The sequence below is a fragment of the Pantherophis guttatus genome, chromosome 3 (genome assembly GCF_059756535.1).
Source record: "Pantherophis guttatus breed Tessera chromosome 3, ASM5975653v1, whole genome shotgun sequence".
NCBI classification, from domain to species: domain Eukaryota; kingdom Metazoa; phylum Chordata; class Lepidosauria; order Squamata; family Colubridae; genus Pantherophis; species Pantherophis guttatus.
In genome coordinates this window covers 69,946,352-69,963,391 of record NC_142065.1, presented here as the reverse complement: position 1 = coordinate 69,963,391, position 17,040 = coordinate 69,946,352, and the positions used below count along the sequence as shown (strand labels likewise).

At 38.2% G+C, this 17,040-nt stretch overlaps 1 protein-coding gene across 3 annotated transcripts in view; it reads right to left on the bottom strand.

Annotated features, from left to right (window-relative positions):
* PDE4B (phosphodiesterase 4B) overlaps positions 1–17,040 on the bottom strand; it is a 273,652-nt gene that overhangs the window by 163,396 nt on the left and 93,216 nt on the right. The window contains exon 1 of one of the 3 annotated variants that reach the window (XM_034433274.3): positions 12,655–13,164. The exons of the other annotated variants lie outside the window; for them this stretch is intronic. Within the exon in view, the coding sequence (XP_034289165.1) occupies positions 12,655–12,890 (236 nt within the window). The 5' untranslated portion in view covers positions 12,891–13,164. Of the gene's footprint in view, positions 1–12,654; positions 13,165–17,040 lie in introns of those variants that run through there. 3 annotated transcript variants of the gene reach the window in all.

The following is a 17,040-nucleotide window of genomic DNA, read 5'->3' as shown; positions in this document are numbered from 1 at the left end:
CATAAGGAAGGTGACATTGATGGATATATGGCAGAGGGATGAGATGAAACATATTTAAGTCTACAACACAGAGATAATATTCAGAAGTGACTCAGATAGACATCTTACTAATTTACTGAAGTATAAGAAGAGATTCACTACAATCATACTTGCAGGAGTCTGTTATTATAGCCAATCCCAACAAACGTTTTAGCTTTTCTGTAGAGTAGATCTCTTGGTCTGAGCCAGTGGTGGGTTGCCCCCAGTTCGCACCGGTTCTATGGAACCGGTAGTAAAACTGGTGGAAGGCTCCACCCACCAACCCCGATGTCATCAAAATGCTTCTGCGCTTGTGCAGAAGAGCGTGCACATGCGCAGCCCCACTGCAAACCAGTAGTAAAGGTAAGTAGAATCGACCCTTAGTCTGGTCTACCTAGTGGAGCTGACACCTTATCACTTTTGAAGCCTAATCCTTTTCCACAAATCTGATGCTCTTCCATGTTTACTTTTTCTGTTTATTTATTTAAAAAGTCTAAATGCTATTTTACATTGACCTTTGGTGATAACTTATATGCCTGGGGGGGAAAATATCATCAGTTAACATGCTTCAGTAAGCTTAGGACTCTCCAGATTCACTATCAAGATTCTGGGTTTAAATTCCCTTTAAATTGCCTTATGTTTTTTTTTTTTATTATTGAAAATTATTAAAAAATACAGAAAAAAATATAATAATATGGATAGAATTGCAGAGAGTAATATAATACATATAGAGTTTTAAAGTATCAATTTTCACCTGGAGAAAGTACAAACTTCCATTAAGCTAACTCATCAAAAGAAAGAAAAGTTTAACCAGAAAAAAATTCTCAATTGTCATGCAATACTCCTGGAAATATTTACCCACATTCACATTAAGGTTAATATTTTCATTCTTCTTAAGATTTCTTTTTTTGCAGCCAAGCATACCATCTGTCCCAGCTCCTATATAATCCCGATTCTTGTCTATCTCGCAAAAGTCCAGTAAGCTTGTCTGCTTCTGCACAGTCCATGATCTTTGCAATTAACATAGCCTCCGATGGGATATTTTTGGATTTCCATTCTTGCGCGAATGAGATCCTGGCTGCAATGATGATGTGGAGAGCAAATTGCCTTATGTTTTTCAACTACAAGAAAAAGGAAAACGTTTTCTTCATTTGATAACATTATAATCCTGGTTCCGATGAGGAAAAAGGATGGTGGCAGAAAATATCAGCTGAAAGGAAATGAGTGCCACATCATCACCTTAAGTTGTCCTGCTTTGGTGAGGCGTTTAGTGGGTAGAGATCTATTCATGACTTTTCTTAAAACAATTCCATTTCCTACCAGTTTTCTTTTTATTCCCATCTCTATCTTGCAGTTTTCACAGACACTAAGCATGATCAGTGACTTGTTTTGATTTCGTTTCTATCCTTCTCTGGAGTTTTTCTAATACTGAATACTGATACTATGCTTTCTGTAAGTGATGTCTATAGTAGGATTGACTCTTTGGAATCTGTAGAGGAAAAGAAAAAGCTGACATTCCTGGAAGCTATGAAGACAAATCTGTTTCTACTTAAAAATTCCCATGAAGATTTTCAAAACTTACTACTCTATAAAAAAGAGTGGGAAGGCTACATCTGTCCATTTGTATAATATGCTGATTTCACTCATGTATTAACACAAACTGCAGGCAACAAACAGCATTCACCAAAGAAACCTATAATTAGCTATGTAAGATCTAAATTTAATACTAAGAGACAATCTCTGTCTGCAGGGACAAGTGAATCCCGGAAAGTCCAAACATGGTAAACCAATTAATTTAACCCAACTCCAGCATTTCAGCAAAGAACAACTCAAAATAATGATTTTTTTAAAAAAAATCTAACTCAAAATAATATTTAAAAATTAATCTTTGAGGAAAAAGCAAAATATATATAGCATTACAATAGTTCCTGATGAGAATAAAAAATAGAGATGCCATACTGAGTACTAAACAGATTTCTATGTGTGGAAAGTTTCATTCTGTTCCCACAGATTTACAAACAATTCCAATAAATGTAATTATAGTGGGAATTCATTTGACAATGAAATGTAGTTGTTAAGGTGTTAGAGTTGTATCAGGAAGCTCTAAGTTTGTCCCTATTCAAACTCCGAATTGGCAATGAGGTTACGGGCCAGTCACCCTCTTTCAGCTTGTGTAACTGACATGTCATATAAAACAGTTCTCATCTTTAAATCTTTCATTTTAATGCAATTTTAGCTTTGGTTCTTGGAAAACCCTAAGACAATAAGACATAGAAAGGCCTTAGGAGTTACCATGTGATAAAATAGCTGGCTAATAAATTTAAATGATCATAATAATAGGGGTACAAGTACTTAGGGGTTTTGGAAGCTTCAGACCTGTTGCATAACCAAGTCAAGGAAGCTACTTCAACAAAATATATAAAGCAAGTCTGGAAAATCTTGAGATCAAAGCTGAGTTGAGGAAATATCATAAAGGCAATTAACACCTGGGCAGTGCCTGTAATACGTTACTCAGCTAGAATAATTGATTGGACTCAGCTAGAACTTGATAACTTGGATCGAAAAACAAGAAAACTAATGAAAATCCACCATGCTCTGCACCCAAAAAGTGATGTTGATCTATTGTATTTGTCAAGATCTCAGGGTGGCAGAGGTCTCTTAGAGGTGAAACGAACTGTGGAAGAGGAAAAACATGGCTTAAATGACTACATAAAAAAGACAAAGGAGCCTCTGCTGAAAGAGGTGAACAAGGGAAACCTCTTGAAAACAACAAAATTAAAAGCAGGAGATCAAAAGGAAACAATTGAGCATCGGGTTTCTAACTTGAAAAAGTCAATATCTGAAGGACATTGAAGGAAAGGCAGATACAAAGCTAACATGGATCTTGTTGAGATCAGGAGTGCTGAAGAAAGAAACAGAAGGCTTCATTTTGGATGCCGAAGAACAAGCTTTGCAGACCAAATCCATGAAAGCAAAAATTCTACATGACAGCAACAACAACAAATGTTGTTTATGCAACGAGAAAGATGAAACAGTGGATCACCTTATCACTTTCTGCAGCAAAATCTCACAGACTAATTATCTACGTCATGATCGAATTGCCAAAATCATACATTGAGAGTTTTGCCAGAAGTTTGGGTTCGAATGCAGAAAAAGTTACTGGGAACAACAAATTGACAAAGTTCTTGAAAATGAGGAAGTCAAGAGCCTGTGGAACTTTCGGATCCAAACAGACAGACATCTGGCCCACACCACGCCTGACATCACTATTGTAGAAAATAAAAAAGTCTGGTTCGTTGATATTGCAATCAATGCAGATATTGCATTAAATTGGCACAACTAGAAAAAATAACAAAATATCGTGATTGCAAATTGAAGTTGAGCAATTATGGAGGAAGAAAATGCTTGTAAAAGGAGCCTTGGAGCAATACCCAAAGGCTGCCTAGATACATGGAAATTTTGTACTTATTAGATCTGAATATCCTGACTTTGCAAAAAACACACTCTACTCAGAACTGCCTATATACTCAGAAGCTAACTTAACAGCTCTTATGTCCTTGGTTAGGATTTGAAATATTAAGTTTTTACCAGTCCCAGACTGTGAATCCAAATTGAAGATTAAATCAATAATAATAATAATAATAATAATAATAATAATAATAATAATAATAATAATATATTAATAATTAATAAATATAATTATTAATAATAATTAAGCCTTTGACTTAATGCATAATAAAGTCAAGGAATCAACTTCAGCCAAGTACATTTGGCGAATTCATAAGATACTAATATCCAAATTGAGTGGAGGAAAACATCATAAAAGCCATAAATACCTGGGCTATACCTGTGATTCGATACTCTGCGGGAATAATTGACTGGACCCAGATGGAGTTAGACAATTTGGACAGAAAAACAAGGAAGCTTATGACAATGAATCATGCCTTGCACCCTAAAAGTGATGTTGACCAATTATATTTACCAAGAGCAGAGGGTGGTTGAGGACTCTTACAAGTAAAGCAGACTGTGGAAGAAGAAAAACGCAGCTTGAATGATTACATCCAGAAAAGTGAAGAACCAATGATTAAGGAAGTAAATAAAGGAGGCCTTTTAAAGACAACTAAAACAAAAGCAGAATATAAGAAAGAAGTAATTGAGCAGCGAGCTGAAAATTGGAAAAGCAAAGCTCTGCATGGCCAATACTTGAAAAGTATTGAAGGCAAAGCTGACCAGAAACTAACTTGGAACTGGTTAAGATCAGGAGTACTGAAAAAAGAAACAGAAAGCTTTATTTTGGCAGTTCAAGGACAAGCCCTAGCCACAAACTGTATGAAGGCAAAAATTCAACATGTTACCACCAACAGCAAATGCTGCCTCTGCAATGAGAAAGATGAGACAGTCGACCACCTGATCAGTGGATGCAGCAAAATTTCACAAACTGACTACCTACAACGCCATGACCGTGTTGCTAAGATCATTCACTGGAAATTGTGGCAGAAGTTTGGATTTGAGTACAGCAAAAACCACTGGGAACATCAGGTTGAGAAAGTTCTAGAAAATGAGAAACTCAAGATCTTGTGGGACTTTAGGATTCAGACTGACAGGCACTTGGTCCACAACACACCTGACATAACAATAGTTGAAAAGAAAAAAGTATGGTTCATTGACATTGCAATACCTGGTGATGCACAGATTGAAGATAAGCAGCAAGAAAAAATCACAAAGTACCGGGACTTGCAAATTGAAGTTGAGCGACTGTGGAAAAAGAAATCGTGTGTTGTCCCGATTGTAATTGGAGCCCTTGAAGCAATACCCAAAGGGCTATCCCACTATTTAGAAATTCTAAATTTGCCGGACTTGAATATTTTGACTCTACAAAAAACTACCTTACTCGGAACAGCTTACATCCTCCGACGATACCTTAACAGTTCCTAGGTCCTTGGTTAGGACTCAAGCTGCTGAGCTATTAACCAGCCTCAAAGGCTGTGAATCTCACTAAAGATTAACCAATAATAATAATAATAAATAAAAGTTGTTGAAATTGAGATGGTGAAGATCAGGTGGGACTTTCGAATACAGACAGATCGTCATTTGGAACACAACATGCCAGATATCACGGTTATCGAGGGCTGAAGTGTACAGTTTATTGATATTGCTGTACCAGGAGATGCCAGAGTCGAAGAAAAAGAACTGGAAAAAATCACAAAATATCGCAACCTGGCCAGCGAAACTACACAGTTATGCATGAAACATGTAACAGTGATACCCATTGTCATCGGGGCCAGGAGGGGGGGTCCCCCTCGTTGAAATGTGCCCACCAGGTTTCCGTGCATTCCATCAGCCGAGGTCACAAGGGAGGGGCGGGGGGGTGGCGGTTGTCATTAAAGAAGGTCTTAGGCCAAGGGAGGCCACTGTTCCTCAGACTGCCGGATGTGAGTCCCTCCTTGTGAAGTGGGGTCATGGGGTACAGATGGGTTTGCTGATCACGTACCTGGCTCCCTGCCATGTGGCAGCAGCCCTGCCCGAGCTACTCAACGTTATAGCCGCGGTGGCAATTGACACCCCCAGGCTTATGGTCATGGGGGATTTTAACTTGCCATCTGTGGGTGAGACGTCTGAGGTGGCTCAGGAGTTCATGGCTTCCATGACAGCTATGGACCTGACCCAACTAATTCATGGCCCTACCCATACGGGGGGAAACACGCTGGACTTTGTTTTTGTCTCTGGACAGTGGTTGAGTGATTTCGAGATAGGGGATATAGTCACCGAGCCCTTGTCATGGTCGGATCACTCTCTCCTTCGCTTTGACCTTCGAACAGCTGCACCTCGCCGCAGGGAGGCGGAGCTGGTAAGATGGTTCCGCCCCAGGCGCCTGATGGAGCCTGACAGATTCCAGATGGAGCTTGGGCCATTCCCCGAGGCTCTGGCTCACGCCCCAACTGGAGACCTAATTGCCGCCTGGGACAGGGCGGCCGCTGGAGCTTTGGATCGGGTCGTGCCTTTGCGGTCTCTGACCCGGCGCCGGTCTCACTTGGCTCCTTGGTTTACCGAGGAGCTGAGGTAGATGAAGCGCTGAAAAAGACGCCTGGAGAGCAGTTGGAGGGCCAGTCTTTCTGAATCTGAACCGCCCGGACGCCCTTGTTAGGGTGACCCGCTCCTTGCTCCACCAGGGAGCGCGGGAGGACCCCTTGGAAGGTAGAGCCGAGGACTTTGTACAGTATCTGCATGACAAAATTACTCAGATTCAGGAAGGACTGGACTCCGACTGGGTATTTCAGGGGGGATGACTGAGGCAGGACTGAGAATGTTATCTGGGATGAGTTTGATCCTGTGACTCCTGACGTGGACAGGATTCTGGGTAGACTGAATGCGACCACATATTTGTTGGACCTGTGTCGCTCCTGGTTAGTGATGGCTTCTCGGGAGGTGACGCGAGGCTGGCTCCAGGGGATTATAAATGCTTCATTGAGTGAGGGTGACTTCCCCGCCTCCTTGAAAGAGGCGGTGGTGAGGCCTCTCCTCAAGAAGCCTTCCCTGGACCCGGCAGTGTTGTCTAATTATCGTCCAGTCTCCAACCTTCGCTTTGTGGCGAAGGTTGTTGAGAGTGTGGTTGCACGACAGCTCGCCCAGCACCTGGATGAAATGGTGTATCTGGATCCGTTCCAGTCGGGCTTCAAGCCTGGGTATAGCACAGAAACGGCATTGGTCGCGTTGGTTGATGATCTCTGGGGGGCTCGGGACAGAGGTTGCTCCTCTGTCCTGGTCCTATTAGATCTCTCAGAGGCTTTTGATACCATCGACCATGGTATCATGCTGCACCGGTTGGAAGAGTTAGGGGTGGGGGGCACTGTGTTGCAGTGGTTCTCCTCCTTTCTCTCCGACCGGTTGCAGTCTGTGTTGGCAGGGGGGCAGAGGTCGACCGCGAGGCACTCTATGTGGGGTGCCACAGGGGTTGGTCCTCTCGCCCCTTCTGTTCAACAATTATGTAAAGCCGCTGGGCGAGATCATTCGTGGTTTTGGGGTGAAGTACCATCAGTACGCTGATGATACTCAGCTGTACATCTCCACCCGGGCCACCCCAACGATGCCCTTGAAGTGATGTCCCGGTGCCTGGAGGCCGTGCGGATCTGGATGGGGAGAAACAGGCTCAGGCTCAACCCATCCAAGACCGAGTGGCTGTGGTTTCTGACGTCCCGATATAGTCAGTTGGTGCCATCACTGACTATTGGGGGCAAATCGCTGGCCCCCATGGAGAGGGCTCACAACTTGGGTGTCCTCCTGGACTCACGGCTGTCTTTAGAAGAGCATTGACAGCCATGACCAGGAGGATTTTTCATCAGGTTCGCCTGATTCGCCAGTTGCGTCCCTTTCTGGATTAGGACTCCTTACGCACGGTCACTCATGCCCTCGTCATTTCCCGCCTGGACTACTGCAACGCTCTCTACATGGGGCTCCCCTTGAGGAGCACCCGGAGGCTCCAACTGGCGCAGAGTGCGGCTGCGCGGGTGGTTATGGGAGCGACATGGTGTTCCCATGTAACACCTCTCCTGCGCGAGCTGCACTGGCTCCCGGTGGTCTTCCGGGTGCGCTTCAAGGTCTTGGTTACCACCTTTAGAGCGCTCCATGGCTTAGGACCTGGTTATCTACGGGACCGCCTGCTGCCACTAGTAGCCTCCCACCGGCCGGTACGCTCTCATAGAGAGGGACTCCTCCGATTGCCGTTGGCCAAACAATGTCGACTGGCGGCCCCCAGGAGGAGAGCCTTCTCTGTGGGGGCACCTACTATCTGGAATGAGCTCCCCCCAGAGATACGGAGGATCCCGGATCTATGCACCTTCTGCCAGGCTCTCAAGATCTTTTTATTCTATCAGGCTGGCCTAGCCTAATTTTTTTCCCTTTTTTCCCTTTTTAAAACGCAAATTTTAATTTGTTCTTAATTTATTGGGTGTTTTAAATCTGTCTTCGGCCAAATTGTTTAATTCGGTTTTATTCAGTTTTAAATTTTGTATTTATGTGTTTTTATCCTGTGGCTGTTCACTGCCCTTCGGGAGTAGGGCGGTATATAAATCAAATAAACAAACAAACAAACAAACTTGGTACCATGTCCAAGAACTTTACAAAACATATCAAGAAATTACAGCTTCCTGCAATAACACCAGCGGAACTGCAAAAAATCTGCAGTTTTTTATCTACTTCGAACATCGTATATTTTAAGAAGATACTTGGTTGATACCTAGGACGCTGGCAGCAACCCGTATCGACCATTAGCACCAGCCAATGGTATTTGTGACCCGTTTTTAAATATCCAGTTGACTGAGTTTCATGTTTAATGAATAAAAGAGATAATAATTTAAAATTTCAGTGTTCAATTCAGTGATGGAAAAATAATATTGGGAGAAACTCTTCCTGTATATATTTAACTGAAATAGAAAAGTAAACAGCTAAAATAGAACAGACTGGAAAGCTGTTTTGTATAAATGATGACTTGTACAAAAATTGGACGTGGTTATGTGGATTTCACTGCCAGTACTGAATACATTCTCTTCTGTCATGGTTACCTGTCAAATCAGTTTAATGCATTTCTATATTGCTTCAAGTAGCAGTAGTGATAATGCTCAAAGTATATTATATTTGCTCACCAAGACTAGTCATTTTTTTGACACAATATTCACAATTAAGGAAATAAAACAAAACAAGTAATTTCTAGAGTAAAACAAGCACTTCCCAATCAATTGCATCCAGATCCTCAGATATTAAAGGAACTCAACTTATTTTGTGTCTGTTAACAGAATAGTCCGTCTGGCTTGTCTACCTTTCTAAAATCTCTCCCCTTATGAATATTGAGAAAAATATAAATAAAAGTTTATAATTTTATTCATAGGATGGAATAACATTTCTGAAACAATGTAAGTGGATGAAACATGCCAAATTCCTTAGTAATTAGTACCTTTTATTTTATATCACAGCAGATGGGACAAGAAATCCTAATAGCTGTTCACACAGTAACTAGGATTTAGGGAAAGATTTTAAAACAACACTCCTTTCATTAAGTATTTCAGGTAAATGCCCATGAATCTTTTGTTTTGAGACCTAATGAAATTTGCCACACAGATTGAACATTATAATAAAGAACGTATAGCAATTTTCAGCTAGCTAGCTAGATGTAGAGAGTGAGGGAGATGACCTGGAAACAAATATTCAGAAACTGTTACATAAATAAGAAGGACAGAAGTATTCCAAAGCTCTGAGATAGGAGATAGTATTAAGAAAATGACTCCCCCCTGACTCACTGGGATTTAAACAGGAAAGCAGGAGAAGCATAATCAGACTTGCAAAATTTGTAATCTATTTCTATGAAGCATATTCGGGCCTTCCTATAGAGTGTTTCCTGATGTGGTCTATTTCAAAGTGTTCACAGATGGAAATGGAAGACCTTGTGACAAATTATAGTGCCCTTCTTAGATATGATAAAACTGATTGTCAGAGAGTAACGGCAAGGATAAATTGTTAAAATATTTTTTTCTTTAAAATGTAGCCTTTAACCCATTCAGGTAGATAAAACAACACTTATTTTTTCTATGGATGGGAAAAGGGAAATAGTGAGAGGAACAAGTGGTTAAACATTTAGCATTCCAGGAAATTATTCTCTCCTGTCTCAAGGTGTTACGATTTGAGGGCAGGAATGTCAGTGGACTGAGTTTAATAACCCCTCTTCTTTTCTTTCCCATCAAGGTGTTTTGTAAGACCAAGCTCCAACTGCTTTAGAAATCAAGTAGCGTATGATATAACATGTGGTAGAATCCCTGAAATATATATATCAAAAGCAATGTATTACAATTGCTTAACGCCTTGTAAGCCGCCCTGAGTCTCCGGAGAAGGGCGGCATATAAATCAAAATAAATTTTAAAAATGTATCAAAGATAATTTTTGAATAAGAGATAGGAAATATGAGTGTCATTTGATCTGCTTCAAATGACTCAAATTGTCCCAATCACCTTTGAGTTCAGGTTTTGTATTAAGTGGAAGTATGCTCAGTTCATTCTTACACAAGCATATCCAACACAATCGTATGCTCTGAGCCACTTTCCCACTGCAATCAGTGGGGATAGGTATTATTAACCAATTCTATGCACAAATGCAATTTATATATTTGTTACATCTAACAGATTGACACTTATTTTTCCATGTGTTTTTAAAAAACCAAACAAAATAATATTGTCAGGAAGGGATTGCCTATCTAGTTCCAATGCCATTGTTAACAGAACCGGGACATGAAGATCTAAAACAAACAGGGAAAACATGCAGAGTAGCATTTCTTGAATTCTTTCCAATCCCTTTTCTGGCAGTGGCCCTAGGAGGCCATTCTATGTAATGAAGTACTGTGTGTTTACTAATTATTGTAGTAAAATAATCTACTATTTTATTAGCTTATGGATTTTTTTTAGATGAATTTCCTTCAAAAAAATTTCTTGGCAGTTAATATGAAAATAGTTTGCCATTATCTTATTCCAGGATATTTTTCAACTACCCTAATTAATTTATGATTACCTAATATTATTGCTTTCTTTACAATTTCTAATGAATAGTTGTTTTAATGACTTTGTTTGCCCTTTCTGGATCAAATGCTCTAAAGGGAAAGTTTAAAAAATATTTCCAATTAATGAAAACAGTAAGGATCAAATTTTAGTTTTTTTTAAAAAATCTGGATTTTAACAGTGTTCTTCTTGCTTCCCCAGAATATAAAAAAATAATTATCCATTTTTTCTGTGGCAAAGAGATGGACATCTCATAGCTTCTGAACCATAGTCCCTAGCAACCCGTTTGCTAACGCAAAGCTCCCCTTTCAAATGGTATCACCAGAATTCCATAACAAATTATCCAAGTTCCAACTGTGCAATGTTTGCTTGATTTGGGAGGATCTGAATAGTTTTAGAGGCAGCTATAAGAATTCAGATCTGCCATTGGAGTAGTATACCAGGTTCTGGAAACAGTGAACAGTAGCCAAATCAAGATAACTTTGCCAATTCATTGATGTTTCATAACCAAGTTGTAACTATTTTCTGCAGAAACTAAGCATTCCAATCTCATTAAATTTTATCTGTAAAATTAAGCACATGCTTCCATCAAGTAATAAACAGGTGGGAATAATGTATTTTACACTGAAGTTTCTGAATCATATGCAAAGACAACCCCAGATATAATAATGTAATTATCTCTCACTGCTAAAACAAAACATTCCTCACATCTCTTATTACATATAAATTTTTTTTGGAATATTGTATTTTTCTATTATCCCTTTATAATGTAGAAAATTAAATTTGCTATCTATATTTTCATCGAAATGGAACTGTTTAGTCCAAATGGAAATGTTTGGACAATCTCAGAAGAAAACAAGTATATATTTTCCCCATGCTTATCTATACTTTAATGCATATCTTCCACATTTCTCTCTCCAGTTCCTTTTTTTAAAACATGGGCACTATCATATCAGCTCACATTTATGGGAAATGAATTTAAATAATAGCCACTGCAACACTGTATAACTGATAGGTGTGAAGAATTTTAAAACTATGAAATATTGAGAATAGATCAGTAGCACTTACTTCTAACACTATGACACATTTCAATTTGGAATGGTAAGCTATTCAAAAGAATGAATTCAAAGATACTATAATTTATATTTTTAAAAATTGTCCCAAATTAGACAAACTTGATAGTCCTATAGTCTACAGTCCGTGATGAATATTATTTTAGTTTGTGATCATGTGACACTTTCTTTTCATAATGGTCTTTCTATTGGTCAGAACTCCATCAATTCCAGAGTGCTATAAGCATATATATAGAAACAGGCAAAGATAAAGTTCTTTTTTTAAAAAAAGTTATTGCTCAGTGGAAAAATAAACTTTTTATAACATGAAGTCTTTTACATTATTTATCTATTCTATAGCTAAAAATGCCAAAGAAGGACAAAAATCCTAATTCAACCACAGTAGAACATCTACATACTTGAGATTGTTTCTCCTCCTAACACTTACCCTTTCACAATTTGGTTTTTTATTTGCAAATATAACTGAAGCTTTTAAAAAATGAATTAAGACAGAAAACATTACAAGTTTTAAATGATTATGTAGAAATAGAAGGCATAACTATGGAACAGATAGAAAAGAAGCAGAAATTAAGAGAGAAAAACCTACTCATTCTTTAGTATAGACTTTAATTAATGCAGTTCAAACCAGATCAGTTTCAGTCAAAAACACAAGGAGCTGAAACACCCAAAATGTTCAATCTAAGCTATCTGACTGCTAGACCTTCCTTCAAGATGCTTCACAGAGGGTTATTTTACCCTACAGTCAAATGAAAATCAAAATATAGCAGCCTTGGGTTCTCAAAACACCCCAAAGCAGGATAATATCAATTACATCAGACTAAGAAAATGAATAATTCAGTGAAATAATTTTAAAAAATTAGCAAAGGTTAATCTAAATTCACAAATATAGTAATTGTTTATATATGGACAGGAGCTACACAAATGATCCAATTATACATTCTTTTATTACTGCAGCTGATTCTGTAAAGTGTAAAAGAAAAAACCACATATCCCCTGCTGAATAAATATCAATACCAAAGTCATCTTACCATGTATGTGCCACTGTGAAACGTCGACGTTGACGGATGCTTTTATTCACCAGCAACTTTCTGAAAAAGCATGGAGAGTTCCTTGGAGAACTGCGGGGGGATATTTTCGGAGAAGTGGTTCTGTTCCCGGACACTCTGGGCAGCTCAAGTTCTAAATGCATTTGTTCTTTGAAAGTCTTTATATAAACATCGGTCTCCGGAGAAGCAAGTTCCCTAGAAGAATCTTTTGCTGTCATAGCTTGGAGATTATGTTAGCTCTCACCATACAGAAAACACAACAATAGCACAGCCCAAAGACATTGCTAGGGATTCAAATGCTGATAACTCGACAAGCTCTGTGCTGATCATTCATCGCATGTAGATCTGAATGAAAAGGCTGCCTAAAGAAATGGCAGCATAATCGAAGAATGGATAAATCAATCCTGTCAGAAAAGAGCTTTATCAGGCTTGGCTTTGCCTCTGAAAATGCACCAAAGTGCTTTCTGTTTCGGTAGCCTCCTTGTGGATGTGGGTTGTCTGCAAGCTACATGGTGTGACACTCACTGAATTCATTCAGCAGCATATGCAGCTCATGAAAAATTCATAAGGACTCCCCGTAAGTCCTTTGCCAGATAATGTTCGGATTAAAATACCTAATCAACAGAAATAGAACATGGTGATGTTGTTTCTCCCTGATCTCTGAAAAATGACTGTTCCCCTTCCCATTATCAGACCTAATTGAAAATGGTTAGTTGATATTCAGCTTGTTTTGTTTGAAAGGGTTTTCATTCAGAATTATCTGTTCACAGCTCAGATTGCAACTGCTCCTCCTACAACATGCTGATTGGTTCAAATTATTTTGACAACTGGGTGCTCATCCTTCCCTATACATTAAAACAGCACATTTTATCAGTCTGACAGCTTCAGAACAGATTGTATACAAGACACCCGTTTTATAATCTTTGAACAAATACAAAGGCTATCATAAGAATGTGAAATAAGACTTGTTAGGAATTTAGGGCAAATTGAAATATGCTCTACACCAACAATAAAAAAAAGATCAATAATGAACTATAGCTTTACTAATCCTATGTTTCCTAAAAACTTTAAGACCAGAAGGGAAATGTCAATGCTAGGGTGAAAACCAAGAGTAGTAGGGTAGACAGGCAGAAAGCACTTAAACACATTTAAGAATTAAATGATTGCTAACATCTGCAAAGAAACAATTAACATAGCAACTGCTGAAATCAGGCAAAAAACTTCAAAACTTTATAATCAGAAATGCAAAAAGATGGTGAGTTAGTGCTTGACTCGCTCTAATGATTCTTAAATCAAACCTTTTTAATTGAAATAGGAATACTGTTTTATCTAGTATACTACATTTTGGAACTTACATCTTGGATACTCATCAGCAAATTTCAGCCCTATCACCTAGCTGAGGCTAATCAAATATTACATTTTATATTTTTCTTGGTGGCAAAAGAGAGCTACATTGGCTCCTAGGGGCAATTTACAATGATGGTTATTCCCCTTCATCTTTAAAGTCTTATATACCCTGTTTCCCTGAAAATAGGACATTCCCCGATAATAAGCCCAATCGGGCTTTTGAGCGCATGTGCTAAAATAACCCCCCCTGAAAATAAGCCCTCCCTGAAAATAAATCCTACCCAAAAATGTTTAACCGCATGCGCAGCTGATCCCCACTATTTCCTCTGGTTAGGGCTAGGGAGACAGAGCTGGAAATCAGGTAAGATGGCACGAGGAGCCCCGTCTTGCTCCATTGTGCCCCAAAATAATAAAACCTCCCCGAAAATAAGGCCAAGCACTTATTTCGGGGTTCAAAAAAATATAAGACAGGGTCTTATTTTCAGGGAAAGACGATAGCATGGGATCAGGTTATTTGTGGAACTCAGAACATCTGTTCTTCCCAACAGATTGGCTAGGATAGGCATGTTCCAGATCTCATTCCTTAAATGTTTCCATTTTGCGGGACCTAAACAGGGTCCTTTGTCGACTGTAGGATGTGAAGGAATGTAGTAGGCTGGATTCCCAGGAAAGGGGAGAGGTGCATTCCAGAGAAATAAGAGGCAACTCAGTCAAGATATTTTGTGTGAGAGAAAGAGGGTGAAGACAGTTCCCTCCCTAATAATTCTCAAGAATAGATCAATGCATAGTAGAGTGCTTAGTCTGGCAAGATTCTGCCTATAGGTGTGGAAACAATAAAGAACTCAGCTTGGAAGTATCACCATGTGTCATTTTTGGGTTTTCGGCCTGATAGGTGTTTTGGGCCCTGTCCTATGAAACATCCTCCCTCTTGAGATCCAGCAGGTGCCTTTTTATTTTCTGAAAAACAGAAAGAACTGGCTTCTCCAATGTTGGAATAGTATGAAGTCAGAGTAGGAGAAGGTTTGATTGTGAGCTATCCAGAGTTTGGTTTTTAAGATGGGTGGCCATGTAAATGTTTTAAATGAATAAACAAATGGTTCCTTTCTGGATTTAAATCTCAATCAAAATGGAGTCATCAGTGAAATATGGCTAGTGTTAGGTTTTGGCTAAGAGTGGAGAAATTCTGATTATATTGGAAAGAAATATGAGTGGTAGGTCTTAAATAAAAGTCCTATAGTCCTAGTTCAAATACATAGGCTCTATAGTGACCCATATGTAAATAACTTTTTAAAATATTTTATTTTTAAATTTAAATTTTATTAAATGTGTTGATAATTTATTAAAATTATTTTATTTTTAAAATATGTTTGCTTTAATATATAAATACAAAGAAAAAAGAATAATACAAATGAAAAAACAAACTGGAAAAAATGAAAAATGTTTTGCTATGTCCCACATGAGCTGAAGAAGCTTCTTTGATGAAAAGCAAAACGTCTTCAAAGAAAAAGGAAAACAAGAAAGCCCAGTTGCCTCTTGAAAAAACACCTTTGGCGTATGTTCCACATGCTCTACATGCACTTGATTATGGGCTGTCAAGTTGTTTTCAATTCTTAGTGACCACATAGATAGATTTTCTACATCATGATGTTCTGTTCCTAACCTGGTCTTTCGTGTCTTCTAACATTGCCACTGTAATTAAGTATTATATCGACCTTGTTGCTGGTCTTCATCTTCTGCTCTTTCCTTTCCCTGCATTAGAGTCTTTTCCAACACCTAGGTCTTTACATAATTTGAGCCTGCACTACAATTACAGTCCTTCATGATTCCAAAATTGGATATATAATTTGAAAGCATATTCATGTCTCTAAACTGTCTTGATATCTGTATCAACACATTGACAAACAAATAGATATTAAACTGAAATGAGATGATGGTTGGATAAGTTCATATCAAATATATATTTCATGTTTTCTCCATCATTTTGACTTCCAATATAACAAAGGTGACAGCCAACTCTTTTCCAACAAAGTATCTGATAAATGTAAGAAAAGAACATTTTGTTGAATGGATTTCATTTTACTAAGAAAAGTACTGAATATATTTTAAAGCCCTTAATGATGCATTTTTAATATGGTGTATCTCCATTATTTATTCCAAAGTTATTCCAAATAATTAATATTTACCCTAACAGTGCTTTTAAAAAAAGGTTGCACATTTGAAATAGCCTACTGAAATGTCTTATTTTAGTGCCGAGAATAATTTAGAAGGCTTAGATGTTGCTAATGCATCTGAACAAAATTGTGAAATCAGAATGTACTTAGTGGACTGTTGCCATTAAAGTGGATAAAGTGCTATGTGGGACAGTTTTAGACTATCCAGATTCCTCTTGCAAAAACTCAGAAACTTGATCAGTAATTAGCTGATCTGGGTTAACACAATTAGCCCATAAATTCCTACATATTTCACTCTTCCAAAAAAACTCCTACATGTTTCACACTGGATTTATCCCAAAGTATAAATTTAAAATGTGAACAAAGGTGAACATTCTTCTTTCGTCCCAAAATCATTTAAATGAGTCTCTACCATAGGCTGATGTCATAGGTGTCAAACAGCAATTTTTAAAATTTTGTCTGTAACTGTTTTGGGAGTTCATTGCTTGAATTCCATAGAGAAACAGAAGTTAAAATATATTTCTGCATATATGTATGAGATGTATACATTTCACATATGTATGTACAAAAACAATAAAGCAAAAAATTCAGAAAGTTAATAGCACAATCACATGGTGACTGATTTAACAGATGTAATTGGTTTATCTTCAGATTATATAAATCTTACATCTCAGATATAATAAATCTAGGGTTTTAATCTTCCCATAATTTTTTAAAAAATAATTTGTCAATCTGCTAGAATTATTTCAAAGATATTAATATGGGAATTCATCTGGGTACATATAAACATCTTGAACTAATATTCATTTCCATTTTTATCTTTTGCCATAAGCTAATTGGTGCTTCTAAC